The sequence below is a fragment of the Acinonyx jubatus genome, chromosome E1, assembly GCF_027475565.1.
Source record: "Acinonyx jubatus isolate Ajub_Pintada_27869175 chromosome E1, VMU_Ajub_asm_v1.0, whole genome shotgun sequence".
Classification (NCBI taxonomy): Eukaryota; Metazoa; Chordata; class Mammalia; order Carnivora; family Felidae; genus Acinonyx; species Acinonyx jubatus.
The window spans coordinates 34,720,273-34,737,958 of NC_069397.1; the positions used below are offsets into that span (position 1 = coordinate 34,720,273).

At 60.8% G+C, this 17,686-nt stretch overlaps 1 protein-coding gene across 1 annotated transcript; it reads left to right on the forward strand.

The window, feature by feature from the left end:
• Window positions 1-1,379: 1,379 nt before the first annotated feature.
• Window positions 1,380-17,559, forward strand: SAMD14 (sterile alpha motif domain containing 14). The gene is made up of 10 exons (XM_027034046.2): window positions 1,380-1,708; window positions 5,465-5,519; window positions 11,185-11,351; window positions 11,770-12,058; window positions 12,833-12,920; window positions 13,020-13,094; window positions 13,201-13,360; window positions 14,597-14,716; window positions 14,802-14,957; window positions 15,786-17,559. The coding sequence occupies exons 2-10, from the start codon at window positions 5,477-5,479 to the stop codon at window positions 15,939-15,941; spliced, it is 1,254 nt and encodes a 417-aa protein (XP_026889847.1). The 5' UTR covers window positions 1,380-1,708; window positions 5,465-5,476; the 3' UTR covers window positions 15,942-17,559.
• Window positions 17,560-17,686: the final 127 nt, after the last annotated feature.

Genomic DNA, 17,686 nt, shown 5'->3' on the forward strand with positions numbered 1-17,686 from the left:
GTCTCTGTTTCCCCCCTCTTAAAACGGGGGTAATAGAAACAACTACCTCATGGGTTTATTGTAAGGGTGACATTAACTATCAGGGAAAAACGTGCTTAGTACAGCGCCCGGCTCCTACGCCATCACAGTATGGTAGCTAGTTGTTGACTATTACACTATTCCCACCCCCCCGCCCCCCCCCCCCCCCCCCCGGGGCTGGCCTGCCACCAACTCCAGCTCACTGCTCCAAGTGTGATCTCATCCCTGCCCCCACCCCCCACCCCCGACTCCAGGACTCCAGCCTCAAGCCAGGCCTCCTTCTCCTTCAGTGGCCAGTGGTCCCCCAAATCTGGCCAATTTCTTTCATTCTCTATCCCGAACAGTTCTCAGCTTGACCTGTGATCTCCAGGCCTCCTGCCCTGCCCTCTCGGCCTCACCAGGGCTCTCCCTGCCTCCAGCTGGCTGCTCCAATCCACTCTGCACAGGGGAACCAAAGAGTGCTTCCTAAAAGGCAAATCTGAGCCCCTCATTCCTCTGCTACTGCCCCCCCCCACATGGCTCCCCGTTTAAACTGCAAGCACTCCCTCTGCACCTTTGCAGCCTCACTCCTCTTCCTTTTTTAGCCTGCCACCCCCTAGCCCCACTAGCACGCCTACCCTGTGCTGCCCGGCAGGGGTAGCCAACACAACACCTCCACCTGGAAGCCTGCCGGATCGCCACCACCTCCACCCTCACCCACCCCCAGGCCTGGCCTGCGTCCTCCAGTGCGCACTCGTGGCGCTGAAGTGTCCTCTATGAACCGAGGCTCACGGCACCCGGGCTCGTCTGTCCCCCTGACAACGCCGCGAGCCCCGACGGGCCGGGGCCCTGGTGGTTCCGTTCCCCTCGGTGCCCTCAGGCCTTGGCGCCCAAAGTTGCTCGGTGGACGTCGGTTGAATGGATGAATCGGGAGCCCTCACAGACCTCGCCGAGGAGGCGGAAGCCCCGTGGGTCTAGAGGCGGGGCCGCTCTCCCACCCGCCCCCCCCCTCCCCGCCGGACTTCCGAGGCCCCACGAGTAGCTGCAACTCGGAATCCCCTCGCCCGACCACCGCGCGGGGCCTCCGCCTCCCTCCCGTCCTGCCGCCTCCGCCCCCTCTCGCTCCCTCCCTCCCTCCCTCCCTCCTGCTCTTTGTCTCCGGGCGCCCGCCTCCCCGCCACGCGCCCCCCGCACCGCCCCTTCCCGGGAGACCCCCGCGGACCCCAGCGGACGCGACGCGACGCGTGTCGGCCTGCCCGGCTGGGGGCCTGCATCCGGCGGGGCCCGGCGCGCGGCGGGGCGGGGAGGTGGTTCCCTCCGTCCCTCCCTTCTCTCTCTCTCTCTCTCTCTCTCTCTCTCTCTCTCTCTCTCTCTCTCACACACACACACACACGCACACACACACACGCGCGCACACACGCATACACGCGCGCGCGCACGGAGCATCCTCCCGTCAGGGCTCTGGTCCAGCCCCGCCCGCGCCTCCCGCTCCCCGCAAACCCTCTCCTCGTCTCCCGCTCCCCCCATCGCCTCCGGCTCCTGGACTCTCCGCGCCCGCCCCTCTCCCGGGATGGAGCGGCTCGAGCCCGCCCGCAGCCCCCCGCGGCCGGGGTGACGGTCCCCCGCCCCTCCCCGCCTGGCCCGCGCCCGGAGGACCATGGGCCCGAGGGGCTCCCGCGGCGCCGGACGCTGAAGATGACTGATGCTGGAGGTGAGGACCCCGACGCGGACCGGGAAGCAGAGCGGGGGTCACTGGGGATCGCGGCGGGACCCCGAGTGGGGTCGGAGAGAGCCTTTTTTCCCCAGCCCTGGGGGGCCGCGCGGAGCTGGGGTGCTGGGGCTGTCGGGGGGGAGGGGGCGGAGATGGGATTTGCGTCCCTAATCCTCTCCCTCCCGGAGAAATTAATTTTAAAAAACTGGTGGGGGGGGGGGAGGGGGAGAGGGCTTAACTCCTTCCTGCTCGGCGCGGAGTGGGACGGCTGGACCGGAGAGAAACTAGCCGCCCGGCCCCGACTGGGAGTGCGGTAGGTGCCCTGGCCTCCGCGGTGCTGGGAGCGCGCTCCGACTCGCCCGCCGCCCGCCGCCGCAGCCGGGGCCTAGGGGAGGGGGCGCCGCTTTCTCCGGCTCCCCATTGCCCGCACCCCCACCTCCAACCTCCCCTCCCGGCCTTTCCTTCCCAGCCGTTCCCAGTCGCACTTCTGTCTTAGTCTCTTTCTCCTCTTCCCGGGCCCCTTTCCCGCTGGGGCCCGCCCCTCTCCCGACAGCCACCCCTTGGGTCTCTCCTTGCAGCCCTTCCTGGGGCCTCACTCCTGGCCCAGGGAGCCCGTCTCCACCACTGCTTCCCCGGCCCCACTCCTCTCTTCCCAGCTCTTTCTTCCTCCGCTCTGCAGCTCTGTGGACTGACTCTCCATCAACCTGTCTGCCCCTGTTCCTACTTCCCACTTCCCTCCTGGGCTCGTGCCCCTTTCTCTTTCTCCTTCCCGGGCTCCCAGAAAGCCTCCCTTACTCCCAGAGAAGAGTCAAAGGTCATGGGTGCTGCTCCCCTGGGAACTGGAAGCTTTGGGAGGAAGGAGTGGCCTCGTAGCACCAGCCTGTGCCCCGTTTCATTTCCACCTTGTGGCAGTTGCTGGTTGAAATTGCGCATGAGTGTGTGTGTGTGTGTGTGTGTGTGTGTGTGTAGGAGTGTGAAGGGGGGATGGTTTTCCAAAGCTCAGTTCTGGTGAGAGGGGTCTGGTGACCTCTTGGATGGCCTGCTTCCCAGAGTTCCCCACGGGTCGCCCCATACACACCCCAGGGAGTTAGTTGTTGAGGGGAGGGAAGGAAAGCCGTTTGTGCTGAATCAGGATGGACGAGGCACAGGGTGAACTGGAAGGCCCGGCCTACCCCAGAGGGTGCCTGAAAGAGGGCTCCATCCACAAGAGGGTCTCCACCCAGGACTGGGACTTGGAGTGCAGAACGCGGGGCATCCCCATTCCCAGCTCGTCTAAGAGAGGAGGCACCGCTGCTGACCTCAGAGAGCCTCCATTCTGATGGGAGAGGCAGTTCTTCTCTTCAGAGAGTCCCTAATCGGATGGGGAATACCCTCCCCTCTCCTCAGGGAGCTCCCATCTGATGCAGGGGAGCCATGACCTATTTAGGGAATCAGTGAAGTATGAAAAATCCCCCACTTCCCAGTGGTTGGGGAAGGGCGGATTTAGAAATTATGTGGACAAATGGGAGGAAGGAGGGCTGTCTAAGACAGCTTTCTGAAGGAGGGGTCGGCCAGGTCTTGGGCAGATGAGGCTTTGTGATTGAATGAGGGAATTGTGCTCATTCTTAGGGGCAGCCTTGCTTCCAAGACGGCCCTTCAGGCAGGAAGAGAGGTTCTAGAATTTCTTTGCTGTTGGCACCCAGAGGTCAAGAATGGCACGAGAGTTCTTGGAGGACCCCTTCTCATACCTCACTTCCTGCTTTCGGCTCCAAGCAGGGGAGCTAGGGGTGGAGGTGGTTTAGAAGTTTCTCCCATCCTAGACAGTGTGGACCAGCTCCCCTTCCATGACGTCTCTCCCTTCTCCCAGCAGGGGCCTTTCCTCAGTCGCACCCTCCCAAACTGCAAATCGTCACCCAGGATGGGGTTGAGGAGCAGGAGACAGGTTGAGGCTGAATTCTGCCTCTTATCCCCTGCATCTGAGTTTTCCCGTGTGTACAGTGGGGATACTAAGAATCTCAAGCCTGGACAGCTCCCAGCGAGATGGTGTCTATGTAGTAACAGAAGAGGCAAGTTGGAAGAGACCCCAGCAAGCATGAGGCCAAGCTTCCCCATAGCTGTCAAATGCATTTCTAGCCCAGTGCCCTGCACTGCTCACGGGACCTGAGTGTTAGCAGTAACTGGAGAGCGTTTTCCAGCCCTGCAGTGTGCCCCTGCCCCTGAGCATCCTCTCTCTCACCCTGTCTGGTATTCCCCTTCCCCTCTAACACCCAGGCCTTGGTTTAGGGCTGCTGCTATCCTACGTCTGCTCAGGAGCCTGCCCACATAGTTTCAGATGCATTGTACATCCTGCTTCCCCACCTGCCTCCCTTCTTGCTTCCCCCACCCCCCACAAAGCAAAACAAAACCAAACCCCTACCCATCACGCTTCCTCCCGGAACATACTTGATGTATCACAGAGACTTGGCTGTCCACTGTTCTGCTGTGAGTACTCCCCATACCCTTCTGCATCTGTGAGTCTGTCTGGAACTGTGAGAACTGTGAGTTTGTCAAGAACAGTGGCCCTGCTGATGGTGCCAGCTTCCTGAACAGCTCATGTTCGGGAAGGCAGGTGGTGAGCACACCAGGGGTGGGGGACGGGGGGTGAAGTAGGACTGGGTGATAGATGGGAAGACGGATGGGTGGATAGTATGAACTAATGGATGCAGAGATGAACTGATGGATGCAGAGATGAACTGATGGATGCAGAGATAGTATGAGCAAATGGATGCAGGGATGGATGGATGGATGGATGGATGGTGGATGGGTGAATGAATGAGTGGATGGATGGTGGATGGGTGAGTGAATGGATGGATGGTGGATGGGCGAATGAATGGATGGATGGTGGATGGGCGAATGAATGGATGGATGGTGCATGGGTGGATGAATGGATGGATGGATGGTGGATGGGCAAATGAATGGTTGGATGGTGGATGGGCGAATGAATGGATGCTTGGTGGATGGGTGAATGGATGGATGGTGGATGGGTGAGTGAATGGATGGATGGTGGATGGGCAGATGAATGGATGGATGGATGGATGGATGGGTGAGTGAATGGTTGGATGGTGGATGGATGAATGAATGGTTGGATAGTGGATAGGTGAGTGAACGGTTGGATGGATGGGCAAGTAGATAGATGGCTATGTAGGTGGGCAGGTGGATGGATGGATGGATGGATGGATGGATGGAAGAACCTGGGTTCTGCTCCTGATTTTGCCATTGGCTTGCCACGTGACCTTAAATTAACAGTGACCTTAACAGTCACTCTCCCCTCTGTTTCTTTATTTGTAAAACGAGAGGATTAGATTTAATAATCCCCAAGATTTCTCCCAGATTTGATGTTGGACAATTTATGACGGTCAAACGTTTTTAGGGAATGGTGATGATAGAAAGGCCCAGCACAGTGAAGGGGGGCAGTTCAGTGAGCCGTGTGAAGGCACACAGCAAAGCAGCTTGGCCACAAAGCATAGGACTCAGCCTGTGTCTACACCCGGATTTGCTCCTGCCCCTATCCACTCTTCTATTTCTGCCTCCTGCCCTAGCTCTCACAGTCCAGAGTGTGGTTCAGGCGACTTCTTTTCCAAGGAGCTGGAGGAAGAATTCTAAAGGAAGGTGAGGGGCCATAAGACCAGGAGCAGGTAGCCAGCGGCAGCTCCCTGGTCTCCACCAACCTGAACCTCTTATCCATGGTCGTTTTTTCTTCTCTCTCTCTCTCTCTCTCTCCCACCCGATCCTCCCCAGCTTCCTTGAGTCATGGCTTCTTCAAAGCTACGAGAACCTGCGGACGAGGTTTTTGGTAAGTTCTGTTTGCTCTAACTCTATCCAAGGCCATCGGCATTGGGGGGATTCCCTCTGGGACTTCAGTGTGTGTCAGTGTGTGTGCGTGTGTGCGCGCGCACGCTCTGTGGCCTTTCAACCTGGGTCTTTGTCATTACTATCTATGCCAATTACAACAACAATAAGGGTCTTCATTTATCAAGTACTGTCTCATGCCAGGTACTAGGCTAACACCCCAGTCTCCCATGCGCTATATCATTTGCTCCCCACAGTCATGCTAAGAGGTGTGCCCTTTGTCCAGACAAGGTGCCGAGAGCACAGAGTGCTGCAGTGACCTGCTTTAAAGATCACACGGCAGGTTAGTGGCAGAGCAGAGACTAGAACTCCAGACCGCCTGACTCCCTGCTCTCCGTGTCCCCGTGTCCCCAGCACAGGTGATACACGTTACCTCCACATCGCATAGTGAGGGACCTTAGCCTGCAGGATGTGCGTGGAAATCAAATGCATAGGGCACAGAGCCTCTGTACCCCCAGGCTGGCCCCCTCTTTACACACTGGGGTGCATGCGCGCACCTGCTCCTTCCATCATTTACCCCCTGCAGTCTTTCTATTGTGTGATATATGGGGAGAGACCACCCTGACAGGGCCGAGTTCCCAGCATGCACTGGGGTGGAGAGGCTGTTTCCTAGCTGGATTTGGTGGAGGAGTCGGGGAGCAGGGAAGGTGAAGGAACATGGAGGGAGAGGTGGAGACAGAAGTGGTTGCCTGAAGCCGATGGCAGGTGTGGAGCCCAGGACGCTCACATTTGTGTGCACAAGCCTCAAGGGGCTCCCAGCTTCTCCTCCCCTGCCTTCTCATCTCTACCTGCCCTCCCCTCCTCTCCCCGCCCTCTCCTGCTCACCCGGTTCTCCCCTGTGTGGCCACATGCCCTGGCAATGCCAGGAACTCCTGCCTCCTGGTTCCTGGGAAACTGCTTTCCTGGCCTCCCTGGGGCCCGCGGAATGAAGGGTTTGCCTCCTGGACTCCTCCAGCCTCCAGCTGCCTCTGGGCCTCAGACTCTTGGGTCTCACCATCTGCACCCAGGCCTGGCCTGACAGAAGTGAGCGCCCCCTTACCTCGGCTTCTGGGCCTCCCAACACCCCCTAACCCCAACTCTGCCTGTTTTCCTGCTCCCAGACCTGCTGAGGTAGCTGGCCGCCTTCCCTGCTTCCTGATTCGAAAGGCAATTAAATATTCATGACTCCCCAGTGCCCAGGGCTGGGCTAACTCCCTGCTGGGGAGAGAAAGAGAGAGACAGAGAGACAGATACAGAGATGGAGGGAAGCCAGGGAGCCAGGTAGAACAGGGACCAGAGGAGAGACAGGCCCCACCTTGTCTCAAAAACACTTAAGCCCCCCTAGAAGTTCCTTTGCTCCCTCGACCCTCCGACCCTCCGAGGTAAGCTGCCTGCAGTCCTGAGGTGGCCCAGAGTCAGGAGCAAAGGGCCCTTCTCCCTGGGCCGGGGCGGCTGGGCACCAGCTGTCCAGGCGTCCCAGAACGGCGAGAACACTAGTCTGGGAGCCAGGAGGCCTGGATGTTGTCCTGAACTCCCCCTGCACCTTTGGCCAAACCTTGCCTGTCTGAGCCTCAGTTTCCCCACCTATAAAATGAGAGGTTGGACTCACAAGGTGCTCCCATCTCCGCCTCAGGGGAGGTAGAGCGGGCTGAGTACTTACACACTGAGCCTCCGGAGCCAGACTGCCTGTAACCTTGGCCCCTCTCTTCGGCAGCCGTGGGCCTTCAGGCAAATTAAGGCTGCCCTGGGGATTCCCGGAGTCTCTTCCTCCTAGGGTTGTGGGGAGTTTAAATGAGCTAGTGATCGGAAAGCACTTAGAACGGGTGCCTGGCACAGCGAGAGCCCCGTGAGTGGTAGCCATTCTTATTCTGTGGTTCAGTCTTTGCTGCTTGCAGATAACGCTTGGAGAGTCTGTGTCAGGGATCAGGGGGCAGAGGGCTCGCCAAGCCTCCGCCACTGCGTCTGGACAACTGTGACCATCCCCGTGGGTCCACCCTCCCCAGTGTCCGGGCCGGTCCCCTCTCCTTGCGGCCTCCACTGGCCCACACCATCCCTTCTCCTTGGAAAGTTCTTCCCTGTTCTCTCTACCACCTTAGCTCTTCACTGTCTCCCAGACCTCAGCCCGGCTACCGAACCTATAGCTCCCAGCCCCTGCCTTCGTCCCTTCCGCAAATACCACTGGGCCCCTATCATGTGCCAGGCTCTGTTCCAGGCCCCAGGGAGACAGCACCGAACAAGCCAGACAAGGTCACTGCCCTCGAGGAGCTTGCGTTCTAGTGCGGGGGCAAGCGGGGGACCCACACGGAAGCACCCACACGACGAGACAAGAAATGTGTCACGGTGCGGAGCGCTCCGCAGAGGACTTAAGTGCGGAGCGTGCACGTCACCACCTTCGCGTGTCTTGAGCCCGTCTCTGCCCGGCTCTGCGCTGGTCCCCAAAGGGTGACTTAGCTTCAATACTGACTGACCACCTCCTCCCTGCCGGGCCCCACGCCAGCTCTCACGGAACACGGCGGACGGCGCAGGGCTCGACCCTCTGCCGCGTGCGGACTGGCACGGGACAGTCACTTCCGACCAGACCCTAGGGCCAGGCCTGCAGAGGGGCAGCGGTCCTGCGGGGCCGGCGGGATGATGGATTTGAGTTGGCAGCCGGACAAAGGAGGGGTGGGGCAGAGGAGGGCTGCAGGAGCGGCCCAGGCAGAGGCAGGTGGAGACAGGGACCCAGGTGTGGCCGGCAGGTTAGTACCGCTCCCCCCAACGCCACCCGCAGCTCGTGCTCTCTGAGCCCTTAGCCACGGGCATTCTGGCACAGCTTTATATAGTGATCTGATTTAACGCTCACACAACCCTGCGAGGAACATACTCCTGCCATGACCCCGTCTTGCTGACGCGGAAGCCAGTATCCAAATGTAAGTGACTTGTCCAGAGTCACCCAGCAAATGGCACAACTGATTTCAGCCCCGGCCAGCCGGCTCTTAACCATGGTCCCTATAAGAGCCTGCTGTGCAGAGGAAATGTGGGAAACACAGAAAGGGGGAGCTGGGACCCCTGCGGCCTTGCCTGGAGGGCTGAGGGGCATGGGCTTTATGTTGTTGGCTTTGGAACCCTCCCCCCTCCCCCGCCCCGCCCTGGGTTTCAAAAGCAAGCAATTATGGGACACAGTGAGAAATGCGCTTTAGAAAGTTTCTTCTGGCTCGTGACAAGTGGGGAGGGAGGCGGACCGTTGGCAGGGAGCTCAGGATGGAAGGACGCTGAGGCCGTGCTCAGCTGGCTGGGTTTTCGGGGAAGTGGCTGGTGAAGGCCTGAGCTCAGGCGGTTCAGTCCCAAGGGAGTGAAGAGGCCGGGTTGCAGAGGTGTGAAGAAGGCAGATGGACAGAACCACGGCTTTTCCATTGGAATGATATTTACCAAGACCCTCCTATGTGCCAGCATCCATCCTGAGTTAGAGCAGTGAACAAAATAGAGGAACGTCAGCCCTCACGGAGCTGGCATTCTGATGACTGGAGAGACCGTAAACTAAGCAAAATACACAGCATGCCAGAGAATGATACATGATATAGGGAAAAACAGAGATTGGGGTTCTGGGGCGGGGGGAGGGAATTAGAAGTTGAGTGGTCAGTCAAGTCGTCGGTGACAGAAAACATTTAAAGCAAAGACCTGAAGGAGGTGAAGGAGAGAACCACGCAGAAACCCGTGGCGAGAGCCTTGCAGGAAAGGGAAAGAGGAAGTGCAAAGGCCCTGAGGTGCAGGCGAGGCTTGTGTGAGGAAGAGCCAGGAGGCTGGGATGGCCAGGAGTGGAGGGAGCACGAGGGGGAGAAGGAGAAGCTCAGAGAGGTAAGGGGAGCATGGAGTGAGTCTGGAAAAGCCACTGGGACGACTTGGCGCTTACTCTGTGCGAGGTGGAAGTCCCCAGAGGGTTCTGAGCAGAGCAGTGACAAGGGCTGACATGTTCTATCAGGATCACTCTGGCCACCGCTGTGTTGAAAATAGACCGTAAATGGGAAAGGGAGGACAAGGGAAGATCAGCTTGGAGGCTTTTGCGATAATTGAGGCAGGAGGTGATAGTGACCTAGACCAGGGAGGCTGTGTGTCCCCCTCTCCTCCCTGCCTTCCCATCCTCTCCCTGCCTCACTTCTTCCCCCTTCTTCCTCTGCTGTCCCTCCCCTTCTTCTCCGTGTGTATGCCAGGCTCCACTCCTATTCCCCTGGATTATTTTGAACCTAATCCAAAACATTGCATCGTTTCACCATAAATATTTCAGTGTGTCTAGAGGTATGTCGAAAGTGGAGCTAACAGCCGAGGGCAAAGGGTAGCTTGGGGCTGAGTTGGGGGGCTGGGTGGATGACGGGGCCTTCTGCTGAGCCGAGGAGCAAAGGGGAAGCCGGTGTGAGGCAAGGCGGTGGGTTCATTTGGGTGGATTTCTTGAGGAGCCTGGGTGCCTTGGACGTGGCAAGTCCCCTGGCCGGCGCCGAGGCGCCCCGGGCTTTGGGGGTGAACCAGGAGGTGGTAGTTAAGTCAGGCCAGCAACTGGGGTGGCTTAGGGGGTGTCTGCAGACAGGACAAAGAGGAGCAGGGAAGGCAAGGCAGGCATGAGTGATGGGATGGGGGACCCTGAGATTGTGGGGGGGGGGCGGGGGGGGGAAGAAAAGGTCTTAACCCATCCTGAGGTCTGGGAAGGACATCTTCTGCCCGGAGACCCCAGTGCCGAGCCTGGAGATGCTGCGGAGCGGGGGCTTCGTTCCCAGGTGGAACAGATGAGAAGGAAAACGAGGAGCAGTTGGGATTTTGCATGATCTGCTGGGTTTGCCTCGTCTTCCTCCACGTCTTCATCCGGGACCCAGCCCGGCACCGCCGCCCCCAGGATGGCGGAGACAGGCCTCCCGGGGCCTGGGTTTCCCCCCTGACGCCACTGCTATGTTCCGGCTCAGCTGCGAGCCTTCTCGGCAGTGCTGTGTCTGAGCGCCAACCCCAGGCGTGGCCCAGCGAGCCCGTCTCTGGAGCCAGACGAGTCAGGCTCGGATCCCGGACCACTGCCAGCTGGTGGCTGCCCTCAAGAACTTGACCTCCCTGAGCCTCAGTTTGCAAGCCTGTACGACGCGGGTAATAGTTGTCCCTCGCTCACTGGGGTGTTTTGAGCGGACGGGGCGAGGTGTGAACCTTCTGGCACGTCGTTGGGGCTTCTTCAAGGGGAGCTGTTATTATCGTGATCTGTCCGGCCTCATCCCCAGCCCTCCTCTCCACAGAGCGACCCCGCAAGTGCCCCGGAGGTGCTCCCGCCGTGCGGAGAGCAGGTTGCCAAACCTCCTCTCTTGTAAACTCCCACCCAGACCTTAGACCAGCTTTGGTGCTTCCTCCCTTGACCCATCCAGACAGGACCCTCCTGTCCTCCTCGGTGTCCGTGAGCGTTTGCCCCACACAGCCGCATTCAGGTGCTGACGCGTCTGGCTTGCCCGGCGATCGTCCGGGACCCTGTTCTCCGTCTCATTCGTACTCCCGGGGCCCGGCACTCACAAACATTGGTTGAATATCTGGGGTGTGAGTGCAGGCGGCTGCCTGAGGTGGGTGGGCCTCTGGGCTTGCTGTCCTCACGTGTCTGGTCTGTGTCCCCCCCCCCCCCACCTGGTTCACAGACCTGGACTTGGCCGTGCCAGAGACCGTCAGACTGGACAGCAGTTTACATAAGGCCCGAGCCCAGCTACTGGCCAAGGGCCGGAGACACCGACCTTCCCGCTCCAGGCTTCGGGACAGTGCCAGCTCTGCAGAGGACGGCGAAGGCTCCGATGGGCCTGGAGGCAAGGTCGGGTCAGCCCACCCAATCACACGTACCCTACCCACCCCCCTTTGGCCCGCCCCGCCCCTTTCCAGGGAAACCCCACTCCCAGATTTCTGACGGTAGTAGCACCAACATTCACATCTGGCTCACGTCAAATTTTACGCAAGGTGTGATCATTCCCATCATGCGTGTGAGGGACCTGAGGCTCTGAGAGGTTCAGTCACAAATGCACGCAGTTAGGAAGTGAGGAGGGCGGGATTCAACCCCAGCCTGCATGACCGAAGCCCCCCCCCCGCCGCCCCCCCCCGCCCATCTCCCACATCTCACGGCCCAGCCAGCCCCTTCAGGGGGCCCCCTCGCAGTTTGCGGGGTGAAACCAATTCCCAGCCCCTCGGGGAAGAGGCGGGGAGGGTTGGCAGTGAGCGGCTGCCCCCTCCCCCAGGTGACGGACGGCTGCGGGAGCCCCCTGCACCGGCTGCGCTCGCCTCTGCACTCGGGCCCGGGGTCCCCGGCGGGGGGCTCTTTCTGCCTGGAGCCTCCGGGGTTGCGGCGCAGCCTGGACGAAGACGAGCCGCCGCCCTCGCCGCTCACACGCTACCGGCCCCTGCACAACGCCACCTCGCACGAGGGCCTGGCCGCCGCCTCCTGCTCGCCGCCGCGCTCGGCGCCCTCCTCGGACAGCTCGCCCAGCTTCGTGCGCCGCCACCCGCGCGCGGAGCCGCACAGCGAAGGTGAGCGGTGGCCGGTGGCGGCGCCCCCTGCTGGCGGGCGCCGGGACTGCAGCGGGCGGACCAAGCAGGGCCGTGCACCTTGGCGACGGGGGGAGGGGGGGGTGGGAGGACACATCACGGCTCACGCATTCGCTTCCTGTGTACCAGACTCTGTTGCGCACTGGGGACACACAGGTGGGGAAACAGATGCAGCCTTTTCCCTCGCGAGGCTTGCAGTTTGGGGGAGAGGCCATCTAATAATTCCTTATAGGTTAAGGGGGAAGCGATCAAATCATCTCAACTAAACGTGCGGGTTACATGCTGTAATCAGCGCTATGGGAGAAACGTGAGCGGTGGCGGGGGCGACACCGAGCAGGGCGAAAGGACCCAGCGGGGAGCATCCTGTAAGGCTTCTCTGAGGGCGTGACATGGGAGCCAAGATCGGAAGGCTGGTTAGAAGTTGGTCAGGATAAACTGAACCCTGACTAGCAGCGGCCCCTACGCGTCCGTGGGTTGCATAAGGCTTTTTGCACGTATTCCTTGAAACAGGCAGGTGTCATCACGGGTCCCGTGAAATAGGTGTTATTGTAGATCAGGTGTGATCATCCCCCTGTCTGAGATGAAGGCAGCTCAGCGAGGTAGGGCGATTTGTCCTCAGTCGCACAGCTAGCGAAGGGCACCGGAGCCAAGTTACCTGATCCTAAGTCAGAAGGGTTTCCATCACCTCACCCTGGCAGCTCAAGGAGGCGGGTAAGCCACCCCACAGGCAATGTCCTTCCCTCTCCTCTCCAAAAGATGACAGCCGGGACGCCAGCCCCCCTGAGCCTGCCAGCCCCACCATCGGCCTGGATAAGAAGACTCGCCGCAAGTTCTTGGACCTGGGGTGAGTGGAGAACGGGCCAGCAGCAAAGGCTTGGGGCTGTGGGGTACAGGGTAGCACGGCGGGCCGCTCTGCCCCACTCCCCGCCTGCCCTCCCCACAGGGTCACCTTACGCAGAGCATCCAGTAGCAAGAGCCGGAAGGACAAGAGCAGCAACCGCTTGTCCATGGGCAGCAGGTGAGTGGTGCCCACAGCCCCTCTGGCCACGGTTTCCGCCCGTCGTTCTCTGTGGGCCCGGCCCTCGGCTCGGTGCCCCCACCCATGCAGGGTGCTCTCTCCGCAGGGAGTCAGTGGAGGGGTCCGGCAGGTCAGGGGGCTCCCCGTTCCTGCCCTTTTCCTGGTTCACAGACAGCGGCAAGGGCTCGGCGTCCTCTGGCAACACCACCTCCCCCGCCTGCTCCCCTAAACACGAGGGCTTCAGCCCGAAGAAGTCAGCTTCTCAGGTGAGCCCGTGGCCTTCCTGCCCTCGTGCGGGCCCCAGACTCAGGTGACACGAGGGCACGCTTCACCCTGGCTCGGGCTGGGATCCAGGCCTTCCTCGAGTCCATTTGTCTACCCACGGAGCCATCCGGTGACTCATTAGTTCGTCCGTTCTCGTTCTCTGAGTTCATTCATTCACTTGTTCGCTCACTCACGCTGAGTCGTTCCTTCGTCGTTTCATTTACTGAATTCAACGCGTCAGTGAACACTGGGCTTCCCCTGGTGTATCCCCACCCCCCGCCCCAGCCTGAGGCCTCCTCCCCTCGGGCTAAGTCTCCTGCCTGGCTCGGCTCTAGCCCCACGTCCTGTCTTAGGAGCCAGCCGGGCTACCCGTGTGGTGGGGTGAGGCCTGGAGGCGACAGAGATGAGTGGGGCCCAGACTAGCCAGTGCTTAGGAAGCTCGCCGCCCTCTGGGAGAAGTGACACTGGGGGACAGAAGCAACAGTCTCTGCTTATGCTCATGCTCGTGCCACCCTCCACGGTTTGCAAGGCTTCAAGTGCATGCTTGTGCTTTGCTGTCCCAAAGCGCAGGCACGCTGCCCCAGTCGAATAGATGAAAGAATAAGACGAAGAGAGAAGGACTTACCGCGTGGGTTGCTTGCCAGGCTCCAAGCCTGTTCCTTGGCTGTGCCTTATGTGCTCCCGGGGCAGAGGAGATCAGAAAGCTGGGAATTTCGGGGGAGAAAGAGTTCCTTCGGACCCGGCGCTTCTTTGTTGCCTCTTTCCCTCCACGGACTCCTTGCATCTCTTCCTTCCCTTGTGCTGAGCCCTGGGATGACATAGTGAACAGACAGCCCAGGGCCTCAGAGAGCTTGTGGTCTCTACTCAGGCACTTAGCAGCCAGGGTGCCGGAGGCTGTGGTGGGGAGGCACAAAGGGGGACCCCTGACCTAGCCTGGGGGAGTCCTGGTTGGCTGCCTGTAAGAAGTGACACCTCCTCCATTCCTGCTAACTATTCTGCCTCAGTTCTAGCCCCACGTGCTCCCAGAAGCCTTACGTCCTGATGCCTCCTGTGAGTCACCGTGTCATATGTGCCTGCCCAGCTCCTGGTTCATGCCTAGGAGGCACTGGTGCCCCGTCCCCAGATTCAGCTCCACGCAGACAGGGGGCAGGGGGTTGGGAGCGTGGGGCGGGGGGGGGGGGGGAGACTCCCTTGGGCTTGCGGGTGAGCTGTCTTCAGCATGCACCCCCCCTGTCTAGGAATCCACCCTGAGTGATGACTCCACACCCCCCAGCAGCAGCCCCAAGATCCCCAGTGGTCCCCGGCAGGAGACCAAGTGTTCCTACCCCTACCACACGCTGTCCCAATCTTCGGATGAGGTGAGTAAGCCCTGACCTCGGAGCGTCGGGTGTTCGGGCCACAGGCCGGGTCACCCCTCCTCACTGTCCTTGGTCTCCACCCCAGTTCCTGGACGAACCTCTCCCCACTGTCCACCACTGGACCAGTCAGCAGGTGGGCCAGTGGCTGCACAGCCTCAACCTGGAGCAGTATGCCGCTGAGTTCGCCGCGCGGCAGGTGGATGGGCCCCAGCTCCTGCAGCTGGATGGAAGCAAACTGAAGGTGGGTCAGAGGAGAAGAGCCGTGATCCAGCGGGAGCCCGAGGCAATCTTCCGGGATCGGGATCCCCCCAGCCTGACCTTTCCTTGCACTTCCTTCGAGGCCATTCCCTGACCTCTGACCTCTGGGCAAGGTCCATGGCCTGATCTCTGGACTCTAGCATGGGTCCCCAGTCTGCCTCGAAACTCAAGCGCAGGTCTTCAGTTTGACCTTCAAGCTCCAGCCCCAGTCTCCAGGTTGACCTTGACCTCCACGACTATCGTATCACCTGACTCTTGATTCCAAGTCTCCTGGTGTCCTAAGAAACCAGGCCTCTCCCTGATCACCTTGACTGATTCTCAGTCTTGGAAGGTGCTGGTAGTCAGGGGAGGTCAGGGGGCGCACCTCGGATCTTTGTGCTGGGAGGTTTCTGGCCTGTTCCCCACCCTCTGTTACACTGCTTGGGGAAGGGGTGGTGAGGAGAGTCCCCAGGGAGTCTGAGTGGGGAGGGGCCTCGGCTACTTACTAGCTGTGTGACCTTGGGCACATCACCTGCTCTCTGTGGGCCCCAGGGGTGCTGGGGTCCTGCCACGGCTGAAATCCAGAGTGGCGGAACGGGGGCTGAGGATTGCCAGGGGTGGGGGCAGGGGCTAAGGGTCTGGAAAGATCCTCCACGGCATCTTTTCCGAAGGCTCCCCTTCCGAATTCTTGCCCTGCGGGGTCTGGTCCACAGGCAAGTCTGGGGGGTGGAAGAGAGCTTACGCCTGGGGCACAGAGAACCTGGGGCTCGGGTTGGCCAGGGCTCCGGGCGGTTCTGGGGCTCGTTCCCTCACCCTTGAATTCCTCCCCCAGAGCCTGGGGCTCAGCAACTCGCATGACCGGGCGCTAGTGAAGCGGAAGGTGAAGGAGCTGGCAGCGGCCGCTGAGAAGGAGCGCAAGGCCCAGGAGAAGGCCGCACGGCAGCGCGAGAAACTCCGGCGCAGGGAGCAGGAGGCCAAGAAAAGCTAGGGGAGGGCGAGGGGCAGGCACCGGCACCCAGGCGCTGGCGGCCGCCGGGCTCGGTGGGCACAGGCCTCAGCGAGAAGGCGGGGCCTGGGCGCCAAGCTTGGGCTGGCCTGGCCCCACACTCTCAGGGGGGTACGTGCCCTCTCCCACCCTGTCACTCGGTCTGGACCCAGATCCCCCAGAAAGGGAGACCCCAGGAGAGGGCCCGGTGATAAATCCAATTTTAAGGACGTTTGGCACGGAGTCCCTAGGGGAGCTGGCAGGTTATGGGCAGAGGACAGAGAGGCCAGGGCTGAACAGGTCTGGGAGCCCTGAGGCACCTGGGTCAAGTCTGACCCTCTGCCCTCAGGCCACGGCGGTGCTGGCCGGCAGTGAGCTGGGACACCTGCCTGGCCTGCCTGCCTGCCTTCTAGAGGCCCTGAGATGGGGCCAGGGTCCCAGGGCTGAGGGAGGTAGGAAGCGCCTCAGCAGGAGTGGGTGGGTAGAGCTGTCCCTCTCCAGCTCTCCGAGGCGGCGGTGTGCTGGGAGAGCTCCGTGCTCCCCAGGGAGGCCGGGAGGTGCTGCAGCAAGTTGCACTCAGGGTAGACTCCCGGTCTACACTCCTGAACGGGAGCGCGGAGAAAGCGGCATGGTCATCCCACGCGATCTTTGCAAGGGCCTTAGGGGCAGGAAGGGAGGATGAAAACCTCCCCTTCCCCTTCCCTGTCCTGTGGGTCCCAGTGGTGAGATGACAGCCATACAGATCTGTCCCTCTGGGGCCCATTCAAGGCCTGGTCTTTGACCTGCTCTCTAACACAGGGCACACGTCTGTTGCTCCCTCAGAGGACACCTGAGACCTCTCTGGGGACAGAGCAAACTTGGGAGCTGGGGGGGGGGGGACAGGATACCCCCAACCAGTGCCTAGGTGGTACTGAACAGGTGAACCCTCACGCTAGCTGGGTAGAGAGGCACCATCTAGGAGTCCCCCCGCAATCTCTTGGAAGGGTTCATCAACTCTCCCCCATCTGCTCTGGTTCCTGTCTGGGCCTCAGTGGGTTCCAGAAACCGGCAGGCAGTGCAGGCCCTGGGTCGCTGGGCCACAAGGAAGGGTGGGGCCAGCCCCCTGGGTAGGGGCGGGATCTATTCTGGCGGCCCAGGGATGACCTCTATCTGTCCTTGGAAGGAGGGGGCTTTCAGACGGTCCCCTGTCCTCAGCAGCACTGGCCGGCAGCTGGCCCAGCTTCTGGAGGATTGGCCAGTTATCAGTGGGGTTGGGGGGGGGGGCTCTGATTACAAGTCCCCCTCCACCTCCCCCTGCCTGGAGTGGCGGACAGGACCCAATGCATGCCAACACCCCTCATTCCTGCTCAGGGGCTCAGGCTTCGAGGCCACCCCTGCTATGGCCAGGGTCCTGTCCGTGGGACTCAGCCCTTTGCTCCTCTCTGCTGTCTGTGCTGGGAGAGGGGCTTCAGAGGAAACTGAGGTACGGGGGCACCGGCACCATCTGCGCCTGTTGGAGGGGCTGGTGGGGAGGGTGGAAGGCACCCAGGCCTTTGAAGCTATCAGGAGCTATGTGGGTGCCCACCTGCATGTGAAGGGGGGGGGTGGTACTCAATTTATTTCAATAAACACTTATGACGTGCCAGTGACCTTTGTCTGCCCCAGGTGGGAAGCTGGGCTGGGTTGCGAGGCTGCGCTGGGCCCTGAGGGTGGTGGGGTGTCAGCAGGTGCTGTACTGTCGGGCGTTCTGAACGGATGGCTTTGCCTGG

Excerpts from the sequence above, each read along its gene's own strand:
- SAMD14 (XM_027034046.2), top strand. The coding sequence starts at position 5,477 with ATGGCTTCTTCAAAGCTACGAGAACCTGCGGACGAGGTTTTTG. Across the intron at positions 13,095-13,200 it reads CGCTTGTCCATGGGCAGCAG|GGAGTCAGTGGAGGGGTCCG; the intron begins GTGAGTGGTGCC and ends CTCTCTCCGCAG. Across the intron at positions 14,958-15,785 it reads TGGATGGAAGCAAACTGAAG|AGCCTGGGGCTCAGCAACTC; the intron begins GTGGGTCAGAGG and ends TTCCTCCCCCAG.